We start from the raw sequence: 12,088 nt of genomic DNA on the forward strand, positions 1-12,088 counted from the left end.
TGGTCCACACAGCAGCCCCTTATTATAAGGTAACTGTATAGCTCCACCTTAAAAAATGTGGACTCAAGTAACCACTACAGGGGATGGTCTCTCTCCCTCTCTCCCTCTCTCTCTCCCTCCAGTGGTACAACTAGTAAAGCTGAAGCGTGTGTGTGTTTATAAAGTTGTTGAGGAATGGCTGTAATGAAAGGAGGTCCGGTCTGCAGGCTGCTGTTTCTCAGCCGGTGTTAATTTTTTTTGTACCTGGGAGTTCATTTGGTCTTTATCTTCATATCACCATACGCAGCAATTAAAAAACAAATAGGTAAGCCATTTTATATTTGTCTTGTTTCCAGTGTAAAATGCGTTTGTGTTTGACTTGTTTTGCACATTGAATAGCAGGCCGCGCTCATGTTCTTAGTATGTTTGCAACAGAAGTTCATGGTGAATGTTGTGGTATGTCTCATTTCTCTTGGACAATTTAAAGGTCACTGCAGCCCCCGTCACCGATAACAGGAAAGACAGGTGACCACTGCGGCCCACTGAAGGAGCAGCAGTTGTGGGCAAACACTTCTATCCCAACACATAGCCTCCATGAATACCTCATTCGGAAGCATGTCTTTAAATAGTTTGTATGTGCCTGGAAATAGTTTCCGTCGCAGCTTGATTAAACATCCCAGCCTGCATTTTCAGAAAAGACTGCCTGTGAAAGTGCTTTTATTAATGCTTAAGAGGCAGTGCCATTAAATGCTACAAGGTTGTAATCGCATACATGTCAGGTTTGTCCTGATCCTTGAGTTAGGGGACAAATGTTTCTGTAATTCGAGCAGAGTTTCAGATTATTTAAAGCGTCTTATGTTGCATCACTGGTCCAGATTTCATTACGCTACCTTTACAAACCTGCTTCTGACTCAACACTTCACTTACTGCTTGTAAGATGTTGGTGTTAACAGCTGTGTTTCTGAACCTTTTTGAACCACAAAATGGATCGTTTATGTCAAAGGAAAGTGTCCATGAAAGAATCCCAAACAGATCTGACTTCCATCAACTCTCCAAGAAGCACATTTAAATCTGGAACTGATGTTTCAACATTATGTTCCATGTTTGATGCCAAGGAATCTGTAAACCCGCCTTTTGGAAAAGGTTTTACTACAACTGGTGTAACCAAATGTTTGGACAGCTTCGTTTTAATATAACTGTATTCAGTGAAGCAGATACCAAGCATAAATTTGAAATGATGGTGACGTGGCGACTAGGGCAGCAACTCACAATTATTCTCATTGTTTATTATTCTGTTGAATATTTTCTTGATTAATATATTAGTTCTTTGGTCTATAAAACAATCAGTGTTTCCCAAAAACCCAAGATGACGTCCTCAAATGTCTTGTTTTGTCCACAACTCAAAGATATTTTCTGTTTACTTTTAATCGACCAGAAAATATTCCCATTAAAGAAGCTTAAACAAGAGAATTTTTACTTTTTTATCCTTTAAAAAATAAAAATAATGTACGATTTAATGTAATAGTTGACAACTAATCGAATAATCTTTGCAGCTCTAGTGGCGAACATTTTGTTTACGTCTGTATCTCAGGTTGAACCTGTAATTATTCTACTTTTCCTTCACAACGTGAGTCCGAATCAAAGTGAAACGTTTCGGTTTTACTGCAACAAATCTTCCCTTGTTTCCCGTCCGTGTAGTTGTTGAGTCATGACGTCGGAGGGGAAATGTGCAGACACCGTGCAGGACCCTCTGTTCATCCAGGAGAGTGAAGAAGTGTACAGGAACCCCACTGAAGTGAAGATGAGTCAGATCGTGCTGCCATGCCACGCCAATCACTGCGGAGAGCTGAGTGCAGGACAGCTGCTGAAGTGGATGGACTCCACAGCCTGCTTGTCAGGTAGGAAGACTTCTCACTCGTTACTTTTAAACCCTCAGTGTGTGTGTGTGTGTGTGTGTGTGTGTGTGTGTGTGTGTGTGTGTGTGTGTGTGTTAAACATACACAATCAAAATGCATCCATATAACACCTGCACCTAAGCATTTGATGTGTTTTTCTTCAAGTTGTGTGTTCATGTTGGTCTAGGCTTAATTTGTCTTAACTTTGTCGTGGTGCTCTTAAAACTATGATAGTCTTATCTACATTCCCCAAAATCATGAGGTACTTTGTCACAGTTTGACAAATTGTATCTTACATTGGTTTTTTTTGTTCAGAACATTCAAGCTCTACTTCGTTACAGATTAAGTTTCACACTAGGAGTGGGCGATTTATAGATCCTATCTTCAATCATTTAAAACGGTATATTTCAGTACATGCACAATATACAGTATATCTCAAAAGTGAGTACACCCTTTAGATTTTTGCAAATATTCTGTTATATCCTTTCAGGGGATAACATTATCCTACTGAAACTTTGATATAACTTAAAGTAGTCAGTGTGCTGCTTGAATAACAGTATAGATTTATTGTCCTTTGAAAATTACTCAGTACACAGCTGTTAATGTCTAAACAGCTGGCAACAAAAGTGAGTACACCCCATAGTGAACATGTCCTAATTGTGCCCAATGATGTTGTTTTCCCGCCCTGGTGTCATGTGACTCGTTAGTGTTACAAGGATTCAGGTGTAAATGATAAGCAGGGCTGTTAAATTTGGTGTTTTGGGCACAATTCTCTCTGAATGCTGGACAACATGGCACCTCATGGCAAGGAACTCTCTGAGCGGCTGAAAAAAAGGATTATTGCGCTTCACAAAGATGGCCTTGGCTATAAGAAGATTGCCAACACCATGAAAATGAGTTGCAGCACAGTGGCTAAGATCATACAGCGGTTTTCCAGGACAGGTTCCACTCGGAACAGGCCTCGCCAGGGTCGACCAAAGAAGTTGAGTCCACGTGCTCAGCGTCATATCCAGAGGTTGGTTTCCAAAAATAGACGTGCGAGTGCTTCCAGCATTGCTGCAGAGGTTGCAGAAGTGGGATGTCAGCCTGTCAGTGCCCAGACCATACGCCGCACACTGCATCAAATCGGTTTGTATGGCGGTCGCCCCAGACAGAAGCCCCTTCTGAAACCGATGCATAAGAAAACCCGCAAACAGTTTGCTGAAGACAATGAATCCAAGAACATGAGTTACTGGAACCATGTCCTGTGGTCTGATGAGACCAAAATAAACCTGTTTGGGTCAGATGGTGTCCGGCGTGTGTGGCGGCACCCTGGTGAGGAGTACCAAGACAAATGTGTTTTGCCTACAGTCAAGCATGGTGGTGGCAGCATCATGGTCTGGGGCTGCATGAGTGCTGCCGGCACTGGGGAGCTGCATTTCATTGAGGGACACATGAATTCCAATATATACTGTGACATCCTGCAGCAGAGCATGATCCCCTCTCTTCGGAAACTGGGCCGTAGGGCAGTTTTCCAACATGATAATGACCCTAAACACACCTCCAAGATGACAACGGCCTTGCTGAAGAAGCTGAAGGTTAAGGTGATGGACTGGCCAAGTATGTCTCCAGACCTAAACCCAATTGAGCACATGTGGGGCATCCTCAAGAGGAAGGTGGAGGAGTGCAAGGTGTCCAACATCCGTGCGCTCCGTGATGTCGTCGTGGAGGAGTGGAAGAAGATTCCAGAAGCAACCTGTGCAGCTCTGGTGAATTCCATGCCCAGGAGGGTTAAAGCAGTGCTAGATAACAATGGTGGTCACACAAAATATTGACACTTTGGGCACAATTAGGACATGTTCACTATGGGGTGTACTCACTTTTGTTGCCAGCTGTTTAGACATTAACAGCTGTGTACTGAGTAATTTTCAAAGGACAATAAATCTATACTGTTATTCAAGCAGCACACTGACTACTTTAAGTTATATCAAAGTTTCAGTAGGATAATGTTATCCCCTGAAAGGATATAACAGAATATTTGCAAAAATCTAAAGGGTGTACTCACTTTTGAGATATACTGTAGCTTGAAGAATTGAAGGAACTTCATCAAATCTTATCTAGAAGTATTAAAGCGATGGCTACCACGGCATAAATGGTAGAAATATGTTTTGCTTTAGGGTTATTGCTCATTGCAAGTCTTTCTGTGTGACTTTACAGATGCACATATTTACAGCTCACAAGCTTTCACTCCTGACTCTCAGATGCTGCACTACTTTAATATGTGTGACATCTCTCCTCTCCAGCTGAGCGACATGCAGGTTGTTCCTGTATCACCGCATCTGTGGACGACATCCATTTTGAACACACCATAGGGTAAGGTATTAGCCTTAATGCTGCTCTCCCAAGGTGTCTCCAACTGACTTATTATGTTTCACAGTCCAGAGATCGAGAGAGGTCAAGACTGTTGATACTGTAATCACTGCTCCATGTTGATAGTAAGCGTCTCTCTCTGTCTACTCCAGGGTGGGAAAGGTAGTCAACATCATAGCAAAGGTCAACAGAGCCTTCACGTCCAGTATGGAGGTTGGTGGACATTTATTTTTAGCACGGTGAACGTTTTATTTCAGAAAAGTGAAATGCATGTGGGGATTCTTTTTCATTTCAGGTGGGTATATTGGTGAATTGTGAGGACCTTTACACCGACAAGCAGTGGAAGGTTTGTCATGCCTTTGCTACCTTTGTTGCCAGACGAACTGGAGCTGGGAAGGTAAGAGAGGGGGGGAAAGAATATGCACACAAATGCATTTTACCGAAGCCAACATCTCCTGAGTTTGTGTGTGTGTTATTATGTGTACACAGGTACAGCTGAAGCAGGTGCTTCCTCACACACAATTGGAGCAGATGGAGTACAGCCTGGCAGCAGAGCGGAGGAGGATGAGGCTCATCCATGCTGAGATCATTACAGACCTACTGAGCAGCAGCACAGCTCAACTAGGTACCGGCTGTAGACACTTCATAACACGGCACACGTGCACCATTTAAATCAGATTGGTTAAAGCTCCTTGTTTTCGCACGCTCACCAGGAGAATGCCAGGAGTACCAGGATGCTGTGCCGGCTGAGCGGACACGAGTGGAGAGTGTGGAGCTGGTGCTACCGCCACATGCCAACCACCAAGTCAGCACCTTTGGGGGTCAGATCATGGCCTGGATGGAGAATGTGGCGACAATTGCAGCAAGGTCTGTACCTTATTCTCCAGTTTCCCCTTCGTTTATTTTGAATAAGACTTAAATTAGAAAAAGGCTTGAAGTGCTTTCTTGCTGAGTTAGATGACGAGATTAAAATCAGTCTATCAGCCCATTGAATATTAAGCTACTGCCAGCAGTCGGTTAGCTTAGCTTAGCTTAGCTTAGCTTGAAGACTGTTAACAAAATCCACCTACCAGCACATTTAAATCTTGTTTGTTTAAGAACGTCAAGTTGTGGTTTTTACGGGGAGTTATTTGTGGGACTATTTCTTGACGCAGTGATTTGGCTTCATTTTGAGATTCCAGGAAGTCAATGCAAGACAAAGTCCCACACAAAAACCCCCCCCATGAAACCACAAAGTCTTTTTTTAGACTTCAGTATTTGTACACATTGAACAAACAAGAGAACACATGGTAATCAGTGAGCCTTTAGAGATACTGGTCGGAGGGTTTTGTCACCTTCTGAGGTTCTCAGGTTTCCACTTTCTATGCTAAGCTAACATACCTTGCTGCTGCTTGTAGCTTCAAATTCTTTTAATGGGGAAATATGACTGGTATCAATTTCTCATCTAACTCTCGTCAACGAAACTAATTAGCATATTCATAGTCATTCCTAAAAACCGTAGTTTGCTGAGACAGTTTGTAGCTATTTGAGCCAAAGGTTAAAAACGGCAACACGCGCGACAAACTCCAAACGTCCCTCTTTTTTTCTTCATATTTTGATCTAGTCGCTTGTGTAACGCTCACCCAACCCTGAGGAGCATAGACATGTTCCATTTCCGTGGCCCGTCTCACATCGGTGACCGACTGGTGCTGAAAGCCATTGTCAACAATACCTTCAAGCACAGGTGAGTCTGCACATAATGAAGCAAATGAAACTTTGCAATGCATCTTTATAACTTAAACGTTTACAGTCTAAATGTGTTTACAGTGTACGTCAGTGTGTATGCACATCTTTTCTGAACCCCCCCCCTCGACTTCATACATGTTGTGCTCTAGCATGGAGGTGGGAGTGTGTGCTGAGGCCTACAAGGGTGGAGATCCTCTGCGCCATATAAATAGTGCCTTTATGACCTTTGAGGTGCTGGACAGTGACAGGAAGCCATGCATGCTGCCACGGATACGACCTGCACCAGTGGTGAGTTTTCTTAGTCTTCTGTTGCTTCCTGAAAGCCCATAATGTACAGTGATCTATAGCGCCAAGACAAGCTAGTAAGCATCCTTTCGTTAGGATTTTAACATTAGGTTTTTCCATGTTTTACAGGACGGAAAAAGACGTTTTCAAGAAGCTGTTGCCAGAAAGAAGATTCGTATTGATAGGTTAGTATCTCCCTTTGACTTGAGATAAGATAAGATCATCAGCAGCAAAGGGGATGGTGCAACAACAAGAGGTTGTCTTTGCAGATATGTGTATTGTTGTCGGTGTAAAGGTTGCTTCAGACACATTTTCTATCTGCCAAAGCCCTCCTTACACTGTTCTCTGCTCTCTTCAAAGAACTAGTATGTTGCATTAGGAAGAGACGGATTGAAATCTATCAAAAAGTATGTTTCTTTTGCAAATGCATTGAAAGAAATAAAAACAATCCTCGTGCATGACTGACGTATAAAGCACTAGAAATAATACAGAAACGGTCGCCATGGCTTCGTTTCTCCAGTGTTGTGCTTCAGTATCTGTTGTTTACAATACTCTGCAGCGTCACATGATTTGGCAGAGCAGCGTCACAGCTGAGCGGACTGGAGTCTGTAAAGCATAATGCGTTCATTGTTCGTCTGTAAAATACCCGGCCTCCAGTTTAATCTTTATCCCACTATTTGATAACCAAATGTGTTGACTCATTGCTAGAATTAAAAGCTTCATAATGGCCAGGTTCTCCGATCTTCCGTCCCTGAATGTAAATCCTTGTGCCCTACATGTTTACAGGAAATACATTATCTCCTGCAAGCAAACTGAAGTGCCTGTCTCTGTGCCCTGGGATCCCAGTAACCAGGTATTGCAATGTCTTGCACACATGCTTAGTGAGGCTTATTAGATATTGCCAATGTGTTCAAGAGTTCAGTTTGTCCTTTTTGTTTCTTTTAGATATACCTGAGCTACAATAATGTGTCGGCTCTGAAACTAATGGACACCAGAAACAACTGGGTATTAACTTCTGAGAAAAACAAGGTCAGTACTGTTTGTATTAGCATTCAGGATATCACTTGTGAAATAGTTACAGCAGTTGGGATTCCACCATGCATTCTGATCTGTATTGTTTTGGACAAGCTGTACGGTCACAGTGGCTGCCCTGGAGGTAAGCCCATGTTGCTTTAATTAAATTGTGGAATAATGCAGAATAAGTCAAACTCTCTCTCTAAAGCGGGAACTTCAAACTTGCTTCTGCTCCTCCCCTCTCCAACAGTCATAGTCAGGGATTTTAAAGAATACGACCTGAATGTAGTTGCCCTCAAAATATGTATAATCACCGTGTGTGTGTATAATCCCCCGTGCACCCATCAGCTGATGTGGCAGTTTTGACAGCATTTCAAACTCCATGTGCGCACATTAGAATAACGAATCCTATTTATAGACGTAGAGCTCACCTACTCTTTGTGGATGTGCTCAATTCTTAGGTCAGGCTGTACACGCTGGAGGAAAACCACATGCTGCGTTTCAAGGTGGAGATGCACGTCAGCGTATCAGCAGAGCAGACGTTCCACCTACTGTCAGACCTGAGGAGGAGAAAGGAGTGGGACCTGCACTATGAGTCAGTATGAGCAGCGTCATCCAGTGCACAGCAGTTTGCAGTTAATTCAACAGCAGAATAAGCTTCAAGGATCATTCTGATGCAACGCCATGTTTTTCTTGTTGTCATAAAAACTCAGAAACTAAGAGCCACTCGTTCCAGTCTTTATGAATGGCTCATAAAAAATGAAATAAAAAGGTTCAGTAATTTCCTTAAACGGCAGGCGAATGTTACTCAAACAAGAGGAAATGTAGTGTTTCTTAGGGTCTTTTTTACGTCAACAGGACGGTGTATGTGGCAGAGGCTCAAAGTAAATTACTGTCACCCAGTACAACGGTGCGGTTCATCGCTTATACTTTTGGACAACAATGGAGGTGTATGGCACGGACGGCAGAACAAATATAAAGCCAGCCTTATCCTTTCAATTCCTCCAGTTGTATTATATTAAAGAATTATAAACAATTTGTATGTCGGCACATATCCTGGAAGGTGACGGTGACCGAGAAAGTGAAAGCTTCATTCTACATCTTTTTAATATTTGCATTTTGTCACGTGCAGAGAGTGTGAGGTGATCAACCAAGCAGACGAGGAAGACACCCTCTATCGCGTGGCTGCGCCGTCGGTCAGTAAAGGGGGCAAAGGCCAGGACTTTATCTTGCTCGCATCCAGGAGGAAGCCATGTGACGCCAGGTGTTGTAACATACTACGTGATACACACTTACTGCTCATGTCATGGCACATTGTGTTTGTCACTTCACTGCTGTAGTTCCACCTTTTTTTTTTTATATTATATTTTTATGCAACCAGTTGTTGCATTACTGCCTCCTGCTTGCTCTTTCATAAAATCTCACAAAGCTATCCTTGTTTGTCCCTCTCAGGGACCCGTATCTGATCGCTCTGCGTTCTGTCACATTGCCCACTCACCCTCCCACTGAGGACTACACCAGGGGAGAAGTGCTCTGTGCTGGCTTCACAATCTGGGAAGAGTCCAGCACTGTCACTAAGGTTGGCCGAATGACAAGGGCATGCAGTTCAGCGTGCACACTTGCTATGAGCTTGTTACTGCAAACTAAAACTATTTAAAAATGCAAAACTTAAGTAATTACACGCTGCAGTGGTTCGCTGCACCAAGTGTGACCTGATGATGAGTTTCTGTTTCAGATCACCTACTACAACCAGGCCACGCCGGGTGTCCTCCCCTACATCTCCACAGATATCGCTGGCCTCTCTTCCAGTTTTTCTAGAAATTTCTCTGCCTGTAGTCACTTCCTGGAGGCCAACAAGGACAGCCTGGCTGCTCTGCCCCCCTCTGCACGGTGTCAGAAAATGGTCTCCCTACAAATAGAGCCGTAGCATCAGGAGGAAGGATTATGATCATCTAACTGTAGTGGAGGTCTTGTGCTCTTCAAGAGCCCGTAGTTGAATGTAAGTGTCCGACTGAGATTATTAGTCTTTGCCTCAGTTCTCACCGTACGAGAGAAATTCTCTTAAATAAGGATAAAGTGTATACATTGTTTTGTTTTTTAGTCGCTCATGGATTTTAAGCTTCATTAGAGCTAATATATTATGGAAAACCTCCTTGTACTCATTTATAGATTAATGAATCGTATTTTGATGCATATGTTAAAGTATTTAACACAATCTATTATTTTCAGACAGCCATGTGTTTTTTATGGTAATGCCAGTCTTTCAGTATAAAATCTGATATTTTAATCAGCCTTTTTGTTATAGTTTATTTCTACCTCCTAGTTTTTAAACCATGAGTAGGCCAAGATGAACATTTATTGTGCAATGATTCTTTTATTTTGAAATGTATAGTTTTAGAGGACAACTCTTGCACTGATTGTATGATATGTTGACGTTCAATGGCCAAGTGTCTCACATGTCAAGCTGTCTTGATTTTAACTGAAACAATAAACACAATGGACCAGTGGGTTTTGCTCATTTGAGCTGTTGTGTTGGTGTTCGCCTCCCTCACCCTGCATTCCTACCATTCCTTCACCATTTTCTACGAAGAAAACAGAAAAGAAAAACACAGCTGTAGCCCTCTGTGTCGTGTGATTGTTAGTGTTGTAATAGGTGCACAGGGCAGCAGAGGAGTACGATGGAGCCTTAAGTGGAACAGAAAGCCTCTGCTGGCTGCGTCTGACTCGGGGTTTAAAGGAGGTGATTGCTCTGCTTTCTTCCCAGGTATTGTTTGTGCCTTGATCCTCCTGCTCTGCTCTGCTCTCACAGCAAAACGGGGAAGTGAACAACCGAATGCATCTTGTGAGTCAGAAATGTTCCGCATGTGATCGTCAGTGTGGTGTGAAATTTCAGGTAAAACTGCCAGTCAATCACCAATCCTGTGAAATGAATCGTCCCAAAGCGTCCCTGGATGTGTTATGTGTGTTGGCCTGCAGCTTGACACTCGCTGCCACTTCACACCACTCTGCAGGTCACTGAACAGCGTCTGATAGCGTGTGCTATTCTAGCGTGGGCCGTCATCAGTGCTCCCTCCGAGCCATCCTCTCTGCCCCTGTTTTTTTTTTAGAAATGGAGCATGCACCTGCTTGTCCCCACTGGCTCTTAACACTTTCAGAACAGCCTCCATCTGAGCTTCTTCTGCCTCTGCCAGAGGGCTTTCTCCAACGCTTGTAGCTCCATGGACTGCTTTACCAACTCATGGTCTTCCTGCAACATGTTGGCTTTCGTCTAGGAGGCTTCACGGCTTCATCTTAGCAAAACTGGGAGGATAATGTGGTTGTAGGTGGTAACATCGTTCTCAATGCCCCAGAATTTTAAGAGCGGTTACAAAAAAAGTATTTGTACCAAAATAAAATACGAAAATTAAATACTTGAAGTACGTATTAGATATTGAATAATGTCTAAATAATTATTTCTAAAGAATCTGTTTGCATCAGTGTCTTTTTACCTCTGAGAAGGAAGTTATGCACATGCTGTGTATGTATGCACAGCAGACATACATTATTTTTCACTTATTCTTCTCTGAGTGCCTTTCTAGCTTTTAAAATGTATTTTCAGATATTTTTCTCATGCTTGTTAAACCCACAGCTGATTACAGAATGTGTTGCATGTTTGTGTCCAATCCGTATAGAAAGAACAGATTCTAAAGGTTAAATAAAAACCTTTTTGTCTGCGTATCTATAGTTGTGTCTTTAACTTTACTTTTTTTTTTATGTCAAAGGGTTTTTGACAGACAACCAATCCCTGGATGTTTCCATATGTGGTTGCCATGGAGATTTAGGATCCATGGAGTGTGACTTACTGTATGTGAAAGAGTATTTTGTAACAATATGCAAACAGTGTCATGCAAATAAACATGCAGCCAAGCCCTCAGGATGCTGTAAGAGCAGCTGCTGCCATAGTAACATGTGAGCAGTTGCACCTTGTTAAAAATAGTTATTAATTATATAAGTGCACTTTCTAATGATTGCATGTTTCATCAATGGATTAGTTTATACAGCAGGCAATTAGCCACCATCAGAAAACTAATTATTAATTTGCTGACCAGACCTAGGCCTGTTTGATGTAAGGTCAACTGTCTTCACACAAACACAACATTTTGATATATTATTTTATACTTGTATATCTAAACTATACTAGGTAAAAGATAAGGAAATATAATGTGTGTATATATATATATATATATATATATATATATATATATAATATATATCTATATATATCTATAATATATATACTGTTAATATATATATATATATATTATATACTATCTATATATATCTATCTATATATTATATAAATATATATCTATATATATATCTATATCTATCTCTATCTGTGTATATATATCTCTATCTATCTATACTCTATCTGTGTCTCTATATCTCTCTCCTGTGTTTTATATACACACAGTATATATATATATATATATATATATATATATACTGTATATATCGATAGAATACTGTGTATATATATATATATACTGTGTATATATATATATATCTATATATATATATATATATCTATACCACACAGTATAGTATATATATATATATATATATATATTAGAGAATATATATATATATACACAGTATATATATATATATATATATATATATATACACAGTATATATATATATAATATATATATACTGTGTATATATATACACACAGTATATATATATACACACAGTATATATATATATATATATACACATATATACTGTGTGTATATATATATATTTGATTTTGATCAAATTTGATCACGTGTATGTAAAGAAATACTTTACAACATCAG

At 41.0% G+C, this 12,088-nt stretch overlaps 1 protein-coding gene across 2 annotated transcripts; it reads left to right on the forward strand.

Annotated features, from left to right (window-relative positions):
- The first annotated feature begins 102 nt into the window (after positions 1 to 102).
- acot11b (acyl-CoA thioesterase 11b) lies at positions 103 to 9,770 on the forward strand. Of its 2 annotated transcripts, XM_029430422.1 has the most exons (17): positions 103 to 304; positions 467 to 504; positions 1,678 to 1,877; positions 4,157 to 4,226; positions 4,376 to 4,436; positions 4,519 to 4,620; positions 4,713 to 4,848; positions 4,937 to 5,090; positions 5,827 to 5,946; positions 6,098 to 6,236; positions 6,363 to 6,418; positions 7,020 to 7,086; positions 7,179 to 7,262; positions 7,709 to 7,842; positions 8,380 to 8,511; positions 8,700 to 8,826; positions 8,983 to 9,770. In XM_029430422.1, exons 3-17 carry the CDS (start codon positions 1,688 to 1,690, stop codon positions 9,172 to 9,174), a joined length of 1,764 nt encoding a protein of 587 aa, XP_029286282.1. In that variant the 5' UTR covers positions 103 to 304; positions 467 to 504; positions 1,678 to 1,687; the 3' UTR covers positions 9,175 to 9,770. The 2 variants fall into 2 exon arrangements, with proteins under 2 accessions (XP_029286282.1, XP_029286281.1); XM_029430421.1 differs by lacking the exon at positions 467 to 504 and having other exon boundaries at positions 104 to 304.
- The last annotated feature ends 2,318 nt before the right edge of the window (positions 9,771 to 12,088 follow it).

This window comes from Cottoperca gobio, chromosome 4 (assembly GCF_900634415.1).
Source record: "Cottoperca gobio chromosome 4, fCotGob3.1, whole genome shotgun sequence".
Lineage (NCBI taxonomy): Eukaryota > Metazoa > Chordata > Actinopteri > Perciformes > Bovichtidae > Cottoperca > Cottoperca gobio.